Source organism: Monopterus albus, unplaced genomic scaffold, assembly GCF_001952655.1.
Source record: "Monopterus albus unplaced genomic scaffold, M_albus_1.0 scaffold67.1, whole genome shotgun sequence".
Lineage (NCBI taxonomy): Eukaryota > Metazoa > Chordata > Actinopteri > Synbranchiformes > Synbranchidae > Monopterus > Monopterus albus.
The window spans coordinates 1,595,788-1,617,706 of record NW_018127947.1 but is presented as its reverse complement, the minus strand read 5'-3'; the positions used below and the strand labels follow the sequence as shown (position 1 = coordinate 1,617,706).

The 21,919-nt window shown below is 44.3% G+C and overlaps 3 protein-coding genes across 8 annotated transcripts in view; all 3 read left to right on the top strand.

Annotated features, from left to right (window-relative positions):
* LOC109962717 (zinc finger protein 62 homolog) overlaps positions 1 to 4,062 on the top strand; it is a 14,763-nt gene extending 10,701 nt beyond the window's left edge. Inside the window, exons 4-5 of the mRNA XM_020604652.1 lie at positions 573 to 752; positions 1,725 to 4,062. Coding sequence (XP_020460308.1) covers positions 573 to 752; positions 1,725 to 2,914 — 1,370 coding nt within the window. The 3' untranslated portion in view covers positions 2,915 to 4,062. The remainder of the gene's footprint in view (positions 1 to 572; positions 753 to 1,724) is intronic.
* Positions 4,063 to 4,170: 108 nt separating this feature from the next.
* btbd17a (BTB (POZ) domain containing 17a) lies at positions 4,171 to 10,381 on the top strand. Of its 2 annotated transcripts, XM_020604793.1 has the most exons (4): positions 4,171 to 5,378; positions 5,464 to 5,597; positions 6,900 to 7,176; positions 8,315 to 10,381. In XM_020604793.1, exons 2-4 carry the CDS (start codon positions 5,522 to 5,524, stop codon positions 9,387 to 9,389), a joined length of 1,428 nt encoding a protein of 475 aa, XP_020460449.1. In that variant the 5' UTR covers positions 4,171 to 5,378; positions 5,464 to 5,521; the 3' UTR covers positions 9,390 to 10,381. The 2 variants fall into 2 exon arrangements, with proteins under 2 accessions (XP_020460449.1, XP_020460448.1); XM_020604792.1 differs by having other exon boundaries at positions 4,171 to 5,597.
* A 423-nt stretch (positions 10,382 to 10,804) lies between these two features.
* map2k6 (mitogen-activated protein kinase kinase 6) overlaps positions 10,805 to 21,919 on the top strand; it is a 29,447-nt gene continuing 18,332 nt past the window's right edge. The window contains exon 1 of one of the 5 annotated variants that reach the window (XM_020604681.1): positions 10,805 to 11,088. Coding sequence is in view for 3 of the 5 variants with exons in the window: in XM_020604676.1 (XP_020460332.1) it covers positions 11,294 to 11,384 (91 nt within the window). In the remaining 2 variants the exon portion in view is untranslated. Of the gene's footprint in view, positions 11,385 to 11,414; positions 11,555 to 11,688; positions 11,720 to 13,529; positions 13,565 to 21,919 lie in introns of those variants that run through there. The other 4 variants (XM_020604676.1, XM_020604680.1, XM_020604678.1 and 1 more) reach the window with 4 other exon arrangements.

Here is a 21,919-nt window from a genome sequence, read left to right as displayed (position 1 = left end):
CTGTTGCCTTCTCCATCGGCTTCGCCGCCGGGTTATCTCCCAGTTTCCCCGCCCGCTCCTCCGCTGGTCTCTCTCTGTTGTCTTTTGTTGATAACAACCACAGTTTCATTCTAGTGAAAAAACTAACACCAACTACATTAGAAACAGTTGTAAGCTAGATGTAAAAAACGTAGCTGTCATGGTCGCTTGTCACTGTGGTGCTGTAAATAGATGTGTGATCGATGGTGTCGTTCATCTGTGTAATCACCTCCCGTTAGAGACATAGCATTTAGGCCTAATATTTCTACTGTTTTTTGTTATTTTAAATAAACATGTTTATGTCCACATTATGCAGTTTATTATGAAAAAGATATTACCAAAATATATGAACGCAAATTTGCAGTTTCTCAGTGGAAATGCAGTCTAGTTTACATTATGATTGGGAATCATCCCGCGACCCCCCGGGGGGTCCCGACCCCCACTTTGGGAACCACTGACCTAAACCACACAAACCGCTCAAGTTACCCACCCCGCTACAGTAGGTGGCGGTAACCTTTTAAATAGGTTGTTATGCCAGTCCCCATTTCTCTTAGAGAAGAAGAAGGACTTCCGGGGATTTCTCAGTGTGTCTTATTTTCAAGAGGCAGTGATTTCTTTGCGAGAGAAGGACAACTTTAGGGACGGGAGGGAAATGGATTATCTTCAGAATTTCAAAGGCGAAGATGAAGAAAAACCGGAGATTACGCGGGATACTGTTATGGACCACACAGCTGGTAAAAATACCGTCAAATGGCAAGAATGAGAGAAAAGAAACAGGTCGGTAAGGTTATCAAATCAACTGTAGCCACTTCTGTTTCTCCTTCCCATCGGAAGGAAAGCGGGTGCTAGGTGCGAGTCGACGTCAGAACGAGGCTGAATGAGAGAGAGCGACCGGGTTCAGTGTTATAATTTTTTTAAACTTTACCCAGTGATTAATGTCAGAAGGCTGTGTATATATTTTAAATTTTACAGTTATAATTATTACTGAGTCCGTGTTGTGACTTGCTGTTGTAGGTGAATGCATGAATTAGCGTTCAGTATCGGTTTATTAGGAACTCTATAACTAAGTCTGAGCTGCAGTCCTGTAGTAAGGAGAGTGCTGATTCAACTGTCTGTGGTTTGTGTTGCCTTATACTGATGAGTTTTTATAAGTCACCCTCACTGACACACTCGGTGGGGTGGCCAAAATAATAGAAACACCAGTATCATGCCATCGCTGGCTGGCTGTTTAACCATTCCTAGCATCGAGTTCTAGATAGTAGCCTTCAACCATTAAAGTTATTGTTATGCACTTATGTAGTGTAGCTAACACTCTGACTTTGAACATGGGTACAGAAACAGGTTAGAGTAGGTTGTGATATTTCTCTTCAGAGAGGAAAAGCACAATGTAACCGTTTAACTGCTCTGTCTTAGGACTGACACTCGTAGGTTAAAGATTAAGATATAATTCTGACTAAGAAGGGTGTGCAACAAAACTAGAAGTAGCTGGTCTGTTGTTATTAAGTCTGTAATAACTTTTTTTCTGACATCCTTAATTAAAGGTAAATGTTATAATGCAGTATGTGTTGGTATGTTGTCCACAAAGCCAAGATATAAAATAATATATTAATTTCCTGTAGTGTAGTTGAGGCCTATTGTCACTATGATAATATTAATTAAAATAAAAATAAAGTCACAGTTGTCCATAATGTATGTGTGTGTTTCAGTGCTCCCTGCAGATATCCAGCAGGTGCTGGTTGTGAAAGAAGAAGATCCCTCTGAGTGGAGCCCCAGTGTGGTCAAGGAGGACCCAGAGCCCCTACAGGTAAAACGGGAAGAGGAGGAAGTCTGGATCAGACAGGAGGGAGAGCAGCTGAATGGGCTGGAGGAGACTGATATCACCAGCTTCACATTCACTGGTGTTCCTGTGAAGAGTGAAGGTGATGAAGAGGAGCCTCGGTCCTCACAGCTTCATCAAAGCCCAGCTGAAGACAACAGAGAGGCAGAGCCTCCGACCAGCAGCTCAGCTAAGCAGGTGAAAACAGAAAGCGGTGGAGAGGACTGCGGAGAATCAGAACCAGCAGGAGACCTGGATCTGGACAGTCATTTACAACCAGACACTGATGAAAAGACTTCAGATTCTTTTGAGACTGAAGACAGTGAAGAAGAAGAAGAAGAAGAAGAAGAAGAAGAAGATCCTGATTGGAAAGAATCTGACAAAGTTTCTATCCAATCAGGAGAGAAACCATTTGGTTGTGATGTTTGCAGTAGACGATTTACTAAACAAGGCTATTTGAAGGCACACATGGTTGTCCACATGGGAGAGGAATCATTTGGTTGTGATGACTGTGGTAGACGATTTACTAAACAGGAAAACCTGATGGCGCACATGGTAATCCATACAGGAGAAAGCCCATTTCGTTGTGATGTTTGTGGTAAAAGATTTCAACAAAAGATAACTCTGAAGATACACGCGAGTCTCCACACGGAAGACAGGCCATTTGGTTGTGATGTTTGTGGTAAAGGGTTTCCACGAAGGTCAGGGCTGAAGTTAAACATGAGTGTCCACACAGGAGAGAAACCGTTTGCCTGTGATAGTTGTGGTCAGAGATTTACCAGCCAGCATAATCTGAAAAACCACATGAGAAGCCACACTGGAGAGAGACCATTTGGTTGCAATGTTTGTGGTAAACAATTTGCTGAACAGAGAAATTTGAAGGTACACATGAGAGTCCACACCGGAGAGAGACCCTTTGGTTGTGATAGCTGTGGTCAGCGATTTACCAAACAGTATAATCTGAAGAAACACATGGGAGTCCACACAGGAGAGAAACCATTTGGTTGTGATGTTTGTGGTAAAAGGTTTGGAGAACAGCGAGATCTGAACGCTCACATGAGCGTCCATGCAGGTTCTTGATTGAGTTCTTCATTCAGAGGGGTCGTTACTGGAGTAATTTTCTTCTGATTGACAATCATGGTAAAACTGTGATGGTGGTTGGACAATTGCGCGAGCCTGGCTGCCAGATGTGACGGCTTATCAAGCCAGTTGGGCCAGCTACTATATAACCTGAGCTACTACGATGCAGAATATATGCATCAAGTCACCAGATATCTTCTTTGCTTGGGTGAGGGTAGGATTCATGGGTGTTCATAACTCAGACATGTTCATGTTAGGGTTGGAGAATCATGTCCAGGCGACCACCTCGTAAGATGGATAAAATATTACAAATAGTGTGCAAATCTGTCACCAAGACAAACAGTGGCTATGTTGAGAAATCTGAACTAACTAAAGATGAGAGAGCAGTACAGTGCAGTAATGAGCTGTATGTTGCTCTGAATGCAGCACAGGAAACGAAGGTGCAGTGGAGAAACCAGTCAAAGGCACAGGAAGCCAGTTTCTGACAGTGGAAAAACTGTGAATGAACAGGTTTGTCCAGACTTAACTGGTACTGTACAAATGAAATATTGTGAAATAAGCTGTAACATGAGAAGATTAAAGACAGACCCTAAAACTAAACTAAAAACGACATGAACAGGGGTTTAAAAGAAAGAACTAAAGCTGTGTGACAATGTGAGTGTTGTTTGTGAATGTGTGCAGCTGTTGAATCTTACATGCTGTGAAGACCTGTGACACCATCAACCTAACTGATGCACGTGAGCAACCAGCTGGTACTCCTGAGGTACTTCCCAAGTCTCTTAAAGGATGGGTCCTCGATCAGTCCAGCAAGGGTCCTGGATGTACCAGGGCTCCTGTCCCCGCTGTGAGGAGCGAGGAAGCTTCTGGAGAAGCCATATTCGTCTTTTTTGAATCAACATGCCGCTTTATTGCAAATCAGTTGGTGACTGGACGCTTCATATGAAGGACGGAAGGAAAGAACATCTCATTAATAACATTCCCCTCTCATCATTTCCTCACATCTCACGTTGGCGTTACTAAGGCACAAGGAAATGATGCATGTGAGGGAAACAGTGGTTATAAGAGACTGTACCCCAGGTTTTTGTTAGCTGTCGTTTCCTTGTCGCCTACTGCTGATGATTGCTGCCTCTGCCAAGGAGGTTGTTTTTGGTTCTCTGTCTGTCTGTCTGTCTGTCTGTCTGTGTGTGTGTGTGTGTGTGTGTGTGTGTGTGTGTGTGTGTGTGGGTAAGTAGCATTGCCGACAAACCCTTAATGGGAACCAACTCTAGATGTGTTTAGATTTTGACTGAAAATCAAAGGTCAAAGGTCAAGGTCACAAAAATAAATGTAAAAACATCATTAAAAACAACCCCATCATTAACATGGGGCAAAGTGTAAAAAATTCATATTTCCAGTTCAAGTTATAAAAATCATTTGACGTGTGACACATAAGGTTGTGATGTCGATCACCGGACCAAGTTTCATCCAGATCTGATGATAGTAGATTTAACAGCAGTAACAGTCAGCACCAATGGTGCACATGAGGGTGTTGGGTTCAGCTTTCTGCTGTCATTTACTGTAAAGCTTGTTTTCACTGAATAATACAAAAGCGAGACATTAAATCGCAATCACAAGTCGTTCAGCCCTACCTAAAAAAATCTGCAGTGCTGAAGTATTTGTACTTTGTTACTTCCTGCCTCTGGTTTGTTGTGGATGCAGAAATGCATGACTACATATCACTAAAGGTGAAAGAGTGAAGGGAAGTTTAGAAGTTCAGTCCAGAAACACTCATCTACAGAACAGCTCTTACTGCCTAGAAAGTGCCAAAGATGAATGTGGACATTTGGCGTGTGCACATTGAAGGCCACTGTATGACAGACTGACCTGCTGGCTGTCATCCAAACACATAGGACTCCTTTCTAGTCAGACTAGGACAAAAGAACCGCCTGTGGGGTAATTATCAGCTGACACGTGATCTGTGCACTCAAGCCGGGGTCGACACGACACAGATCGGAAACATAACCAGCGCCGAGACTTCAACCTGATGTGTGCTCTTGAATAGAGCTTACATTTTGGTTTGTATTTACACAGATTTAAAAAAAATGGTCAGGATTATAAGTTATCATCAAAACAGTAATATTGATTGTGCAGTTTGCTCCCCACTGTTGAGGTGTGCTGTAGCCTGAGGCTGTGAACAGATGGCTTGTGTTTCCATGTTATGCGCATGCTGAATTGGGTGAACACACTGACACGTGTGTGGAGTCTGTAACAGCTGTCTAAATACTTAATGCTGGCAGTTCACTGTTAAACCTCGGGCATGGCAGGCATCTCGTTTTTAACAGCTGAGAGGGTCCAAATAAAACTCCCAGTCCTCAGCTGTGTGAGCGTCCCTGTGGCCTCCTCACCAAATCAATATCATACAGCAGGCGCCGATACCCGAGGATAGGAAATTGGAATCAAAGTGGTAGTCATGGAAACAACCCAGGTCTGTTTCCACCCATCAATCAACAAAGTTCTGTGTGTGTGTGGTGGGCTGGATGTGACGAGGAGAACCCCTGTCCCACATTCAGGCCCAGACCCCTTCGTCCTCCACAGCTGGACAGACAGAGACAGACAAAGGAATACAAGATGGTGAAGCAAATGGTTTGGATCCATGTTGGGAGGCTAGTGGCTCTCTGCCTCCAGCTGGGGGCTGCTGCTGCAGGTGAGTTTCTGTTTAATGCCACAATGGATGAATTGTAGACGTTAAGCCTCTTGTGATGATTCAATGTGCCTATACCAGAGGGGAAACTGTAAACGCGTGTTTGGTGTGGCTCCTAAACTAATAATAGTGATTATCAATGGATTTCTCTTCATGGAAACGCACGTTACTTTGTTTTCTTTAGCTGTGTATTTAAGGGCTGGTTCACCCAAAATTACACAAACTACTTTGAAAAACTTTTACTTATTAATGCCCATTATGTCACCTAGCAAAGCATTTTTGTTCAAACGTGCAATTCATTTCTAATGTGGCATCAGGGTCTGTGTTATTGTTGCATTAAGATATAAAGGTTAATGAGGCCTGGCGAGGTCATTCCTGATTGGAGAAGCCAATAACTTCAGGTTAAAAACAAGACTTGAGGTTTTCATGTTCCTCAGACTTGTAAAAGCTGACAGATCTCTGCTGTTTACTGTGGAGTAATCAGATGTTGAAATGCAACAACCTTTCCCCAGTATTATTACAACCACTTTTTTTTCTTCAAAATTTATAAACTTTATTTCCAAAGTCTCAGGCTTTTTCCCCTGTTGAAACCACAAGATGTCAGTAAGAGCTTTACTCCTTTCAAATTCATAATTTGGCTGAACCAGTCCTCAGATATTTTTTTTATGCTCTCCACCTTGATGAAAACCTTTCTCCACCCTCTCTGACTGATCATACGAACTATACACTCAGTCATCAGTGCATTAGTTTACAGAAAAAAGCTTGTAGATGTGGCTAATAAACTGGTGACGCGTGGACTCACTGAACCGAGAATGTCGGAATTTCATATTGTGTTCCCGTTTTTATCAGGGGAAAGGAAGTGCCAAACCTTACCAGGAACCAGAAAGAGGAACTACACTTTGGTCAAATCAGGGCTCACGTCCCAGCAGTTACAGCAACAGTGTGCTCTGCAGGGGGAGAGGGGTTTTACAACCCCCTCAGCTCAGACAAAGCTGTAATTAAACATGACCCACAATCCCTCATTATCCAGACAGAGTGCAGCTACACTGATCAATGCCATGGATTTCCATGATACTGTCCCACACGTGCAACATCTGCACATTTTCTAAGAAACTCAACTTTAAAATTTTGCTGTTGCTGTTTAATATTTTTTAATTAATGCGGTTAAATGTTTTATTCTGTGCATTTTATTGTAAAGCGTTTTGAGCTGCATTTTAGGTTTGAAAGATGTGAATCTGCTTCATTTCCAATCTACTAACTCCATCTGTTCTTCCCCCTTTTCTTTTAAACTACGTGCATTGAAAGTTGACCAAGATGGAGGTAGCAACAGAGGGTACGCCATCAGCCACACTCTGGCCCTGGTGCAACGTCTGGAGGCCCTGCTGGTTCAGGGAAGTGGCAGCGATGTGTCACTGAGAGTGGAGACACCCAATGCAGACGAGGTGAAGGTGATCCAGGCTCACTCTCTGGTGCTCTCCCTGCAGAGCCCCGTGTTTGAGGAGATGCTGCTGAGCCTCAACAGCAGCATGCTGGTCCTGAAAGAGAGTTCTGACTGTGCTGCCGTGTTTGAGAAATTCATCAGGTGAGACGAGAAAGAACAGGTCACAAAAGAGATGTCACCTGAGGAGTCGCATCAACCCTCTGCTTCAGACAGTTTGATTGAGGTAGCACGCCCTCTAGAGGGACGAACCCTACAGTGCAGCCCTACATCTGAGCCAAACAATCAGCAGTGACTGATGAGTACAATATAAAACAAACGGACCAATCAGTGAACTGCTGGGTTGCTCAGTAGTAGTTCATATGGTGCAGCGTAAGACAGAAAAGCCTTTGCTTTGACAGCAATCAACAACAAAATCTAATTTTATCCCAAATGCTAATGATGTTGACCTAGTAAGTAATATATTGACTTTTATTTTGCATCTGCTATGAAATACCATGACGATGACGTTTTTCAGCTGACAAAACAAATCACACTTTGATGTGTTCAATTTACACATATCTTGCATTTTAATAAATATGGCCATGAAATCACCACCATGAAACCCTTTATTCATGTATTAGTTGCAGTTGGTGATTATTTAATGTAAAGCTAATGACCAGCTGAACAAAGCTGGGTTTGGTTTGATGAATAATCCTGATGGAAATCAGTTCACCGGCGCTGAAAGCTGCATTTTTCTTGTGCCCAGAGTGCAAACCATCCGCTCTGCTGTTACTGGATTGTTTGCACTTGTTGCTCAGTGGATTGAATCCATCAAAATTTGGTTTTAAAAGTTCACTGTAATTGCTGTTGTTTTTGGTTTTTCCAAAAAACGCTGAAGCAATGAGACACATCCCAAGTGATTGCTCTAAACAAACCCTCTGTATACTACCTGCCTAGCCCAGACAACAAAACAGCGGAACAAAGTTAGCGACTAGCTGGTGAAGAAAGTTGAGCACTTGGCAAGTAAAAGCAAGATATTTCTCTGTTGACACCAAATGAGATGTAAAAGGATCATGAGTATTGGACTGACATTCATCATGGACACAAACAAATCAGTACTAATCCAACAACTTTATAATGTAATAACATATTCTAGGGCAGTGCATGGCATCTTGTTAAGTTCTGCCCTAAAGTTCCTAAAAAGAAATGACTGCAGCTTTAAAATACTTAATTTGAACAGCTATTGTAAATGCTCATGGGTGTCAAATCTATTCGACCTCTACTTCCTGTCTTTGTGCAGGTATTTGTACTGTGGAGAAATTTCTCTGTGTCTGGACCAGGCCACGCCTTTACACAAGTTGGCCACTAAGTACCAGCTTCTGGGTCTCCAACAGGACATCACCCAGTACATGACCCAGAATCTGGCCCAGGACTCCCCCTCGGGCCATGTGGCAGGCTGGTATGAGTACGCCCTGCAGGCGGGGGACATGACTCTGAGGGACAGCTGCCTTCAGTATCTGGCTTGGAACCTGTCATCAGTGCTGCAGAGCAGAGAGTGGGCGACCATCAGCAGCCGGCTGCTCATGACCCTGCTGCAGCGCTCAGACCTCATCCTGCAGAGCGAGATGGAGCTCTTTGCAGCACTGGAGGCCTGGATTATTCAGAATGAGCCGGACAGTTTGACAGCAGAGAATGCTCTCAGGGCTGTGCGCTATGCTATGATTCCTCCACGAGATCTCTTCCGCCTGCAGACCCAGTCGGCAGTGCTGGCTCGCTATCAAGAGTCAGTACGTGACCTGCTCTATATGTCCTACCAATTTCACTCAGCCCCACCACTGCACATGGCCAAATACTTTGATGTGAACTGCAGCCTCTTCATGCCCAGGAACTACCTCTCCCCTGTGTGGGGGTCACTCTGGCTCATCAGCAACCCAACGCAAGATGACCGCAGCACCAATTTCCAGACCCAGCTGGGGCCCAGTGGCCACGACGCCAGCAAGTGGGTGACATGGAACGCCTTGTTCTCACCTCGCTGGTTACCTCTCAGCATGAGGTCCATGTACATGGAGATGGGTGCTATGCAGCCGACACCAGTGGAAGGCGGGCGTCCTCGAATCATCATCACACCGGCCACTTCCAGTGCTGATTTTGCTGGGGTGAGCTTCCAGAAGACGGTGCTTGTGATGGCTCAGCAGCAGGGGAAGGTGGTGGTGAAACACGTCTACAATTTCCACCAAAGCACTGAAGAAAATGGGGACTTCTTGGCTGAGGCTGACCTGTACTGCCGAACGTCTGAATACCTCATCAACAGCTCCCTCTTCCTCCATATTGTGGTGAAGCCGCTCTACCAAACCCTGATAACCACGAAGAACTGACCCTCCAGTCCCATCCTTGAGCCAACTTACCTCACTGCCCACAGTCCAACCCTCTGACGCCACATCTCATATCACATCACAGGGACAAGGATCTGCAGCCTCCTCATATGTAATGTTTGGATCACTGGCTTCATATTAGGCCACACCAGAGTTTGGTTCATGCCAGTCTGAGAGTATTTTGTAAATCATTGTAAAACATGTCTCTGGTGCTATTCCATAATTAACAATCCCATAAAAGTATTTGAGACCAACAATTAATAGGTGCTCCTAATAAGCATTGTGTATCTCACTGAGTATTTTATTCCTCTAGGCCACAGAGCTCCACTGTGTCCTCAGGTATTACACCCCATCAGCTTTATGCACACACACTTTATGATTTACAAGTCATTAAAAATTTGCCTACTGGGCACCACACGTTCATCCTCTTGAACTTCAGGTTTTCCAGGAGGCACATTTTCACTTTTTACTTTAGAAAACCACTCGTATAGGCGTTACCACTGCTCTAGATGTCAGAATGTCTTGCTGTCAGTTCATTACTGTGATTGCAGTCAGTAGATTAACTTTTGCATTAACCAGTGTTACCTGATAATAAACATTTTTACTACAGTTTGAAAGCAGAACTAAAAATTGTCCCAAGTGATCTCATGGTTTTACTCCCAGATGTAAAAGTAATTAGCTATATATTATGTATATGGGTCTTTTACTTAGTAGTTTGTCTTAGAAGGTTTATCATCTGTACACATGACACGCTTTATCCTTAGAACCATCAACTCATGGAAAAGTAAGAAAAAATTACATCCAACAAAACCTTTAGCAACAAATGTTTTAGTGCAGACAGAACAGTAAAATCACAACATGGAGAAACAGGATGACTAAGAACTAAAAGTAGCAGCACCACCATGCAAACACAAGCAAATATATACTAAGCATTGTCAGGAATGCATACACAAGTATCCTTTATATGTGATAACACTGTACTGAACTAAAATACAATAAAAAATACAACAATGTAGCTACAGTGTAATTATGTTAGATGGTGTCTTGAACTAAAAGATGTCCAAACAAAATGTCCTCCACCTTGATGCACCAGTATATTCCCATAGAATACATAATATCATTTGTATGGGGGCCATTCAGATGCATAGTGAGTACTTTTACCTCTGATATTTAAGTACATTTTGCTCACACAGATTGCACAAATGCTTCAGTTAACGTTTTTTGGCTTTTATTTGTAACGGGTGCTAATAAAAGGTGGTATTACTACTTATACTAAAGTACAGCAGGTGGAGAATTCCTCTGTCACTGCTGTTTAGTATTTTAATCTATAATGCAACATATTTTATAAACTGCTCATATGTTTTAAAAACTATTTGCAAAGTAACTCGAGCTGTCAAATAACAGTAGTGCAGTCAAAAGTACAATAATTTCCCTTTAAGTACGTTTAAATGGAAATACTTTGAGTATAGTGTTGAGTAAATGATTCCACCGCTGAACAGTACAACCTTTTGCATCTCCTTACAGATACAGCAGCTAGTTGTATCGAAGTCCAATGTAACTTTGCTGGTAGGCTAAATTCTGTAGCACAGCCACGACTACATATCCCAGAATCCTTTGCGCTCCAAGCAGGAAGAACGTTCTCTCGCAGGGGCACACACTGATCCAAGTTAGGAGCTTTCAGCTGCCAGCCTTGGCCCATCATGTAAGTGCTGCGGAGATTTCTTTGCAGTGCAATTGCAAAATTACCTCCTTTTCCCGACGCCTGTGGGGACTGTGCATTTGTTACATCGTTCTTTGCACGGACACGCGCGGGTCGGACGCAAAAAGGCTCCAAGTGCATGAAGATCGAGGCTTGTATTCTGCATCTTTGTTGCAAAGCAAGCCGCTGAAGCTCCAGCGCGAGGGCGATGGAGGGAGGGAGTGAGAAAGAAGGCAAAGTCTTTTGTGCTTCCCCTCCCCCTCATCAAAGCAAAGGGGAAATGTCTCAGCCAAAGGGAGGTAAGAATATGAAACCCGTCTGTGCAAAACTACCGATATGCAACCACTGCTGCACGGTTTGCAACATGCACCGCTGCAGGTCCAGCTGGGCCGGTGCATTTTAAAGTTAGATGCTTTAGGAGGGTCAGTTGCATTTCCTGTTTAAGATCTTCCCCTTTGCACAGTTCCTGGTAAGACGATGCTCTGTGTACTCACTCATATTGACGTTATTAGCTGCGCACAGGCAGGGATGTTGGGCACAGGGCGCCTTTAATAGTCACGAGATAGAAAAGGACACTGCAACTCTATAATAAACTCTGCTCGAGTTGATGCATGGCACATGCACATTGCTCAAGGTAAATAATGAAAGCCACCTCGCGCGCACTGCTACAAATATGCTTGGTTTGGTGCAGGAGAGCAACGTGACGTGACAATCTGCAGCTGTCCCTGGTCAAGTTTGAGTGTTTAGTGGCTGCAGATTTGTTTCTGCTTATGGAACAGAAAATGAAAATCTAATAATAGAATCTGTTGTGCGCTTTAAGGTGGTGGTGCGTTCAGGAGCAGGGGCTTCTTTAGGCAATTAAAATACACGTCTCCAAGCAAAGCTGCTGCTTCTGTCCAAGCAACTGGTTGTGTCAGACCCCTGGCTCTGTGTGCTGTGATTATCCTCAGCACGCATAGGAAAGCGGGTGTGTCACACTTTGACCCTAACTTAATCACAGTGCAGTGACAACAGGAGCTGTGGAGTAACGCTCCTGCAGCCCAGGAGCTCGCTCAGGTCATCAGTGAGTCCAACTGGCAGGGGGAAGAAGCTGCACTGAAAGTGGCTCAGGCATTTTCCTCCCCTCAGCCTGTTTTCCAAGAAGTCCAAAGTGAAGCGGGTTCATTGCACAACATGGAGAACGCATACACATGCACACACACACTCAGAGGCTGTACAGGATGTGAACAGGTAGGAGAGAGAGCCCCTGATGGTCAGAGCCTCACGGTGTAGATCTGGTACAGTCAACTGTCCACCCACCTACACAGAGGAACTGTCTTGTTGCAGCCAGTTCATCTTGTGATGAATAACGCACAGACATTTTTGTTTGTAGATTAATGAGTCGCTCTGGGACTTTCCTGAGAGAGAAGTAGGTTCCTGTTGTCACTCATTGATGGATTTGGTGCAGACAACAGCAGCTCTGGAGCTCTGAAACCAATAGTTGATTGCTTGAATACTCATTTCATCAAGTCTTGAATGTTCACGTATAACAAGTGAGAATAAAATGGTGCTGAAAGAAAAGCTTGCGATTACTTTTAGGTCAAACAAACGGCTCTGCCGAAGCCTTGTGAAAGCATCAATCCTTAGCAGTGCTGAAGCAAATAATGAGTCGACAGAAAAACAAGAGGCACCGTATGATAACTGTTTAACAGCCCTTAGTTCCAGCAATTGTAAATTCTCTGTATTTTGTACTTTTATTTGAACAAAACAGGCAATTTTGCTTCAGGAAAGCATGACAGACAATTTTCACAGTTTTCTAGAATCAATCAAGAAAATTGATCGATAATGAATAATCATTAGTTACAGCCCTGCAACTGATAAGTTGATTAACAGAAAACGTATCGACAGTCACCTGAAACATCTAAACATCCAAGAATCGTTTAGGTTTATCAGGTAAAAATGTGAAAAACTATGTTGTTTTCCTGCTTCTAAATGAGGAATAGCACCTTTTCATTGTGAACTGTAACAAGGTATTTGATGATCTTGTGTGAAATAGCGACTGCATCTTTCACAGTTTTGTGACTAAATTATTAATCAAAAAGTAATCTGCTGATTAATTTATTTTGAAATGAATAATTAGTTGCAGCCGCACACAGTTTTACAACCTAAAAGGTCAGTATATCTCCTCAGTGTAGGAGGAAATGCAGACAAATCTGTGAAGCTAAAACAACAGCGTTTTCTACAGTTGTCTCTGTTCCATTCAGATGAATTAATTCAAAAGCCATGCAGCTTAATCCTAAACTATAACTGAGCTTGCTTTGTGGATTGTCTGTTCCTCTGCTGTCTCATGTGAGTGACACAGTAGCAGCCAGATTAGCCAAGCTTCCTTTTTTTTTTTTTTTTAAACACTGTCACTGTCACCACCTGATGCTTTGATTTGTTCATCGACTTGAGGGGAGAGGATGCTCAGGCTGCTTTTTGTCAACGCTCCCTATGCTCTGTGAGTTCAACTATTACAAAGTTAACGACTAGCTGATGAACATAGTGGAGCATTTAACAGCTAAACACACCAATAGCCAGATACTTTCTCTGCGTTGCTGGTGGAGACAGAAACGGAGCTAAAAGGAGAGTAAATATTGTTTCCACATTCAGCAGGTGGGCTGAGACGTGGCTCTGTGTCTGCTCGATGTGTAAATAGACAACTGTTTGCTAAAACGTTAGCGTTTCATCTTTATAAGGTGATAACATGGGAATGTGTTCACAGCCTATTTCACTACCCACAGTGACAAAAATCAGTTAATGAAGGATACAACATCTAAGAATTTCTGTGGCTGCATTTTGTTTTGTTTTGCTTTAACAGAAGAAGACAGTGTCTCACATGTTCAACACCCTCCAGTTAAAGAACAAGTTAACTAGGTTAGTTTGACTGGACATTTGAGACCAACAGTGATACCAGGTGCTGGTACCAGAGGTTTGTCTCCCAGCACTGACTGTTACATGCAGGCCTGCACAGATTGTGCAACACAGAGAGACTGTGTAACTTATTACTACCGAAGGAAATGAGTACAAATCAGCAAAGCTAAAATAAGCACCATGTCCTTGTGTTTTCTAAAACCATGCCAGTCCGAGCGAAGTCTCTTCATCCTTCTGCTGCTTTCCTTCTATTTGGCACAGATGAATGTTAGGCTTGTATGTCTTCTCGAGCGCTGCCTGTGTGGCTCAGACTCTTCTTGTCCTCACCATTGTGCGCCAGGCCAGCCGGCGGCAGCGGGACAGCAGCCCCGGCAGCCCGTGTGCCCCTGCAGGCTCAGCCAACCTTCGCGCTCCTGCACAAATGTCCCGTTTATCATGCAAATGGAGGCTGCATTTTCAGCTGTGCAGATACTGAATTTGCTGATATAACAAGCCAATTGTTGGTCCTGCTCCGGGCCTATAGTGGCTTTTTTTTTCTGCAATAACAGTCGAACTGTTCAGAGCATTGTTGAGATGACCCACTAACCGTACTCTTTTTGGATGGGGTTGACTGAGTAAGCATGCATGCATCCAGCCTGCAGCAATTTCTCTGAGGACAAGAACCAGCAAATAATTCCTGTTCATTCCAGCTCTGTTGCAGGCTGAGGTGTAGGTTGTATTTTTCTTGGCAGTGAAACTAAAGATGAGTGTGTGCTGAAAAGAAGAGACACAAGGTCTCGTCTCCTTGGCCAGGAGGGACCCTCGTGGCTGTGATAGCAGCAGGTATCAAGTTTTCACCGCTGAGTTGCATCGAGAGCTTGGGGGAGGATGGAGGATGGAGGGGGTGTTTCACTGTAGCACAGCCGTGCAAGGTAGTGGATGCAAATAGATGAATTTACAGCAGATGGATCCAGACATGAAGCTGCTCCAAGATGCAAGTTAAAATTTCACCTCCTTCCTCTGGAGGGAAATATTTGCACTAGACTGAAGTTGCCTACATTGTCCTGCGCAGAGCCTCGGCCACAGGAGACGGATGCTCTGTGCTCGGCCACCATCTGGGTTTGAGAAGCACCGTGTGTCCGCCCAACTAGAATCTAATTATTCCCAGTGTTTCACTCCACAGTTGGATGTCGATTTAGGAGAATGCTGCTTTCTCTGGGCTGAATGTGAAGACTGTTCTGGTTGTGTGTGAGCAGTGCGAAGACTGTGTCAGTGCCGCATGCCACACACCAGTCAGCACTTTTTACACCTGCTTGCTGTTTTTTCCCAAAGCACTCGTGTTTTCTGCTGTTGAGTAAAATAACTTGTCACCAGCTCCAATTAGCACCTCGGCAGTGAATGGAAAGAAAAAGAATTTCAGTAAATTATACTTGGTTGTGTGTCGAATGAAGAGTGTCTTTTTAGCATTTATACTGAGCAAAACTGAAAAGAAGAAAAGCAAACCGGTCCATTGAAATGCTGTGGAATATTCTTTATGTGCTACGTACATGTAGGACTGCAGCTAAAGGCTGTTTTCATCGCTGATGAATCTATCAGATGCATTTTTTTATTCTTTGATTAATTGTTTAAGTCATAAAATGTCAGAAAACCATAACACATTTCTGTTAAATGAATGGAGAACGGGATTTTAATGAATTTATTTTGCAGCTTAAGAGAGAGAGTGAGTGGCTTTTGTATTACTGATGGTGTTCAGATGTGTGTTACAACTGGACTAGTGAGTTGGCACTAAAGCCTCTGATAGCACCTCTCCACATCCATAAATATTTTGGAGCATATTTCAACTAAAAAACATCAGAAAGAAACATGTACGCTGTTGCATTAAGGCCCATTGCATCCTCGACTGTACTGTGACACTGATTTAGAGCTTCGGAGACCAAAGACAGCCTGTGTCAAAGCTTAGGGTCAGATTCCTCAGTGCAACTGCTGCTGTGTCCACATCTACAGGCCAGCCAGTCAGAACATGGCATGAAATGAGAGAGAACACAGCAGCCGACGCAGACACGGAGGGGAAGGAAACCATGTCAGGCCTGTAGCTCAACCTTGTTTTTGATTTGTTGCAGTTTCAGTGCTGGACAAAGATGATGATGTCAAGCATCGCACAGTCTGTCAGGCCTCAAACTGTGAGTGTGTGTGTAGCTTTGTTTCAAATACTGTTGTTGTAGAAATGTGCTCCAACACGTGTCCTAACGTGGAGACAAACATGTGATGACTTGGTGGAGCAGGGAGAGGGTGCAGGATCGTGTTGGTTTGGAGGTTCATGTGCTGCCTTACGTTACATACTTTACACCTCTAATATTGTGCAGTGGGACACAGAAGGGTTTTCGGGGCCCCTCTCACACAGTGAATGTGCAGGATCTCTGTTATATCTGCCCTTCAGGTGGGCATTGGGTCTGAGCCGTCCTAGTCTCTCAGTGGGAGCAGCGTTCTGAGGCGACCTGAGGCCGATACTTCGACACTGCACTTTCCGCATGTACAGTATGGTTCAAGTGGGGCCAAGTGCACAGGATGTGTAGCATGAGCCAGGGATGACATGATTCCCAAAGGAGGATCCAGCAGCTGTAACCTAAAGGAGCTGCAACCTTTGGAAGTGCAGGGGGCCTCACATACTGTCGGAGTGGCCTGAGGGGCTCAGACAGCAGAGGGCTCTGACTGGAGTTATTTTCAAATCTCTCTTTATCGGCCCTCCCCTGTCGTTTCCTGTCCTTCCTTGTGTCAGCGGTTGCGGTTCACTGCCTCCCTCTCTCTCTGATTGATCTGTCTTCTTCTGGCTCTGTGGAATTCCATTGAGGAACATTTGGGATAGTTTGAATTCCAGCCGGAGAGTGCGTGTGGGTTAGCAGAGGGCATCCAGGGCTCATTACCACACAGGCCGGCCACCGCCTGCCCTCACACTGAAGCTTTCTGCACACACACTGTCTCTGCTCCTGCAGCCACGGACTGACCTGCCAACCTTCCTCCCAGCCGTATAGTTTCCGTTCGCCGCTCACAGTCTGACATGCGTGTATGGCGAGGCCGATTGCATGCTCACACTGGGTGTGGCAGAAACTGGGAGCATTGTCTTCCTCAGCAGTTCTCTTCTCACTGTCACGTCTTTAGAAAGTGATAATTCCCTGAGCTACAGTGAAGCCTTCCTTCCTTCCTGTGACCTGTCTCCTGTGGCCTCTGTGGAACTTTACTGCATACTTGGGCTCATGTGCTGCAAATCACCAGGAATGATATGTACTGCTGCTTTTAATGAACCCACACGGCCTACCACAGTATGCAAGTCTGGTGCTGAGCTCAGCGAGAGAAAAGGAAGGAACTGTATTTGAGTTGTGTAAGGTAACATGGAGAAAGGCTGGGACGTGCTGTGTTTTCTAGTCAACTTGGAAGTTAGAGAAGTAGTTACAGAAGTGCACGTATGGCTTTATACTTGTACTCCACTTTTTACTGGTATCTAGGCACCGCACAATAAGTCATTACTCAGTCAGCACTAACATTTCAATGCTCCTTAAATGTTAATGCATTGGTACTAATGATCCAATATGATGTCACGTTTGTGCAGAAACTGTTACTCAGTTTTAGTTTCACTGGTTTGAATGAACCCACATTTCTCAGTAGTGATGATTTACTGTTTTTCTCAGTTTTGTCTTTTGGATTTTTACATGATGTAGACAAACTATTATCAATTAATGCCAAGTAATGGATTATAAAACGTCTGGTGTTATCTACAGTGATAATAGTATAACACACTGACATTGGTTTCTATAAAAGCTGCAGCAGTCAGATCTGCTGTAGCTCTTATAGCCGCTGTCATTAGCACTGTTTTTGGCTACAGCAGCAGGCGGCGGTTTATTTGTAAAGCTACTGTCCACGACCTGCTCAGCAGCAAACAGCAGACAGACCCAGCTGGGGAACACACTGCAGCATTTAGCAGCTAAAGAGCCCGAGCTTTCCCTCAGGAGGTGGTGGAGACCAAACACAGAGCAAACGGAGAGCGAGCACTGGTGGATCAGCCGTCTGCTAACAGGCTGATAACATGGGGACGCTAATGTTTATGTGATTTAACCTCATTACACTTTTAAATTCAGGACTTTTCATTTGTTCTTCTGGCAATAATGATTGTTTGATTTCTTCATTAGCCGAGTAGTTGTTTGGTCTGTACAATATAAAGGTTGGCTGTCCAGGAAATCCAGAAAATCTTTGGGCCTTTGTACTTGTCTTACTTCTTTCAGCTCTAATTGTAACTTTTACTTTGATTTGTTGTTATTGTTTCCTTCATTGCTTTGTGTTGTGATACAAAGCAGAACACTCACCCCTGCCAGCCACGCAGATTACATAATCTCCCCCCCCACTCTTCTATTCACTCTACTCTTTGTCATTTCTTCTCATTGAGTAGCAGGTTCTGAACAGCGCAGACCCACAAACCCTTAATCCAGTCGTCCTGTTAGCTGAGACATGTAGCTGTACATGTAGCACTGTGCTGCATGTCTGCTCCATTTGCATGTTTTTCTGCTCGACTGCCTGCCTCTCCTCCACCCCAACATGCAGCTCGCCCATACCTGCCTCCTGTGACTTAATGCGCTGTACGCACAAACCCATGTCTCCAGCTTTTATTGTTTGTGTCAGGACAGCTGTGTCTTACCTGTGGGTGTATTAAAGTAGACTGTGCGTGTTTAGATTTGGAAAATGAACCTAAATCTACCTAAATCTCTTCTTGTCTCATGGTCTCGGTGCAGCTGTCAGCCAGTTTATGCACGTGGGGAGAAAGGAGGAGGATGCTGCCGCTCCGCTGTGACCACACTGTGAAACTAGCTCTGAACTCTCTAGAGGTCAAACTGACAAACCTCCAGGGCTAGTTAATGGATATAAAAGTACTTATTGATCCTTTATCAGCATTTGGAACCTGCAGTCACTTCTGCAGTGGTTGTGTTTGCTAACAGGTGATCTCAAATAAGTTTCAGTAAAGGAAGTTAAACCATGAGCCAAGAAGAGTCAGGACAAGTCGATTTCCAGCTGTATAGCCCAATATCATCAATCACAAGGGGGGTGATGATCTGTGCAGCATCGAGTGTGACACCCTCTGGCCTTAGACCCCCACCACCACACACACACAGAGAGAGAAAAATGGAACAAGGGGAAAGAGCTGATCAGTTTTTGATGTGGATCTACATGGATTAGTATGAACACACAGAGGTTATGGAGAAAATGAAACTGTGGTGTCAAATGACTAATCCCTGCAGTACAGAGAACATAAAGGTAAACAGTATGGGTGACATGAGAATATGTGTTAAAGGGAAGCACGTCCACATTTCTCTGTCCAACATCGAGACAAGCCTGCAGTAAACTGAAGTGGCTTTGTGTTCCCCTGGATTACTTTGCACTCAGTGTGAAGTCCCTGTAGCAGCCGGGCCTGGAGTCCTCTCAGGCCAGTTCAGGAGGAGCACACAGGATGTTGCAGCAGCTGTTTCGAGGTGCACTCACTTCACATTAGCATTATAAGGTTGCCGTGGTGATTAAAGTTGCCCTTCCAGTGCTATACCATGCTGTACACTGGTTCAGTCCTGGTCAGTTCCAGCTGCATGTAAACCAGTACGTAGGCTAATTTGTTGTTGCCCTTCAGTTGTTTTTTTTTTTTTTTTTTTTTTTTTTTTTTTTTTTTTTTTTTTACAGTAATGGTGGATCTTTGGAGTGTAGAATAGCAGCAAACGTTAGCAGCATAGATTTTCTCTGACCTGGTCCCTGACTTGACCCCTTAGTGCCACAACTCTCTGCTTTAACAGCTCTGTGCGGCAGCGGTGCACAGTGAGGTCGCGCTGAGCCGACCCGCTGTCAGGAATGGCTGTAACATCACTGGTTATTCACCGTGGCTCTTGTGCTACTTTGTTGTGTTATTTTGTTCACTGATGTGTGAGTGTATAAGCTACTCATCAAAATGCATAACGAATGTGTTTTTCCTCCTAAAACACTGAATTGCTTGTTTACAGCGCTAGCAGTCGTTGACTTCTGTTTCCTGACACAGTGCAACATGTCTTGGTGTGTTACCTATGGATCAGTATGAAACCACTGGCAGGACTGTGTGTTGTGTCGCTCGCCTGCATGTGTGCAGATTTTCTGTCATGATGTGGGACCTGTCGATGCAGGTTACTCTGAACATCCAGCAGATCAACATTTTTCTGCTATTAAGGTGACACACAGAGTTGTGCAAACCCAGTGCAGGTGTTCTCTCTCTGGGTGTTTAAGTTTTCACTGTGTGTTGGTTACAGACCTGTTAGTTGGTTTCAAGTTACTATTGTCTGTGTAAATGCATGTGGGAGGTGCTTCAAGTGACATTTTAGTGCAACAAAACTGCTTTGGAAAGCAGAGACTTGGAGGCAGGCACCGAGAGGCTGCCAGTGGAGGGCCGCATAGCACAGCAGTGTCACACCCTGTGCTGTTTGAACAAACCAGGACACGCTGAACTCTGTGTGTGATTAGCCTTGACGACAGCGTTTCGATGACAGATCCATGTGTTTGGTGTTTAGTCTCAAGAAACCAGTGTGAGAAATTCCAGTTATTCCTCTGGCACTGTTCCACGCCATCTGAAGAGACAAACCTTCAGTTTTAATAGCACATTGTGACATCAGAGGGCGGCACACAGTCTGGAGACCTTAAATGTGACCATAATGCTCAGCTGTTCAGAGCGTCACACGTGTATCCAGGCATTCACGTGGAGAAAAACAAACAGAAGCTGCAGCCGACCCAACATGGCCGCCACCCCTCCTCCTGGTGTCACCTTTGTCAGAACAAGTCTGTGTGCTGCAGCAGCACTGGCTGGGTTCAGCTGCTGTGAGCCAGTCTGAGGAGGTTTCAGCCAGATGCTGTGTGTAGACAAGGCAACCACTCACACAAGTACACACGGTCACACCCTCAGGAACACCGTGTCACCCGGTTAACAAGGCGCCAGGCCATCACAGTGTCAGTGCAGCACCTCCAGATGGAGCAAGCACACCTGGGCTGCCAGGACTCCTCCTCCTCTTCTTCTTCTTCCTCTCAGTGCCTGCTACATTTAATTGGGATCTGGAGTCGCTTACTGCATCCAACCGTAAGTGTTCATGATGAGATGGAGTTGCAGCTGAGAAGGAAAGTGAAAATGTGGCTGTATGTGATACATAAGAAGCTTCCTGTATTGGTGTTTGTGGTCTGACCCTGGTAGAAACAGGCAGTGACGGCTGCAGGACGTTCGAGTCACTCTGAAACAGCGCAGGTTTTTATCCTGTTGTGAGCTCTGGACAGAGGCAGGGACTCATCAGTGGTTTGACTCTGGTGCAGACAAGTCTGTCACTGAATGTTGCTCAGCTGAAGTTTGCATTGAATTACATCAAGTTTGCTTTAGTGTGCATTTCAGTAGTGGCTGGATGTGTGGAAAACAGAAAGACCAGACTCTACAAGGCTGAGCAGGCTGAACTCTGATCGACTGATCTCTCATCGTGAGCTATATTAAGAAGTCAAGTATGCTTTCATCCTGTGGTATGCTCCGCTGCCAGTGCAGCCGTCCTTTCTGGACGCTCATCAGTCTGCTTTCTCCTGCTTTTACTTCTCTCACACTAAACTCTTGCCAGTTACATTTTAGCCCGCTGTCGAACTGATTCATCAGCTAATGATTTCAGCCCTAAAACATTTAGCTTCTCGTTCGGAATAGAGCTGAAGCTGAAATGATTCCATTTATTCATCTGGAGATTGTTAGTGTTTCGGTGTGAAATGTAGGAACACTGTTATTGTTTCCTATACTTTTTCTTCTTCTTCTTTTTTTGTAACATTTTTATTTGCTGCCATTTTTGAGCGATGTGCACCAAATGTCGTGTTGTCCCGTGAGGAATAGCCTTCTATGAATTTTCTTGTGGATTTGTCCAACGGAAATATTTTTTCAAGTTTTTTTTAATAT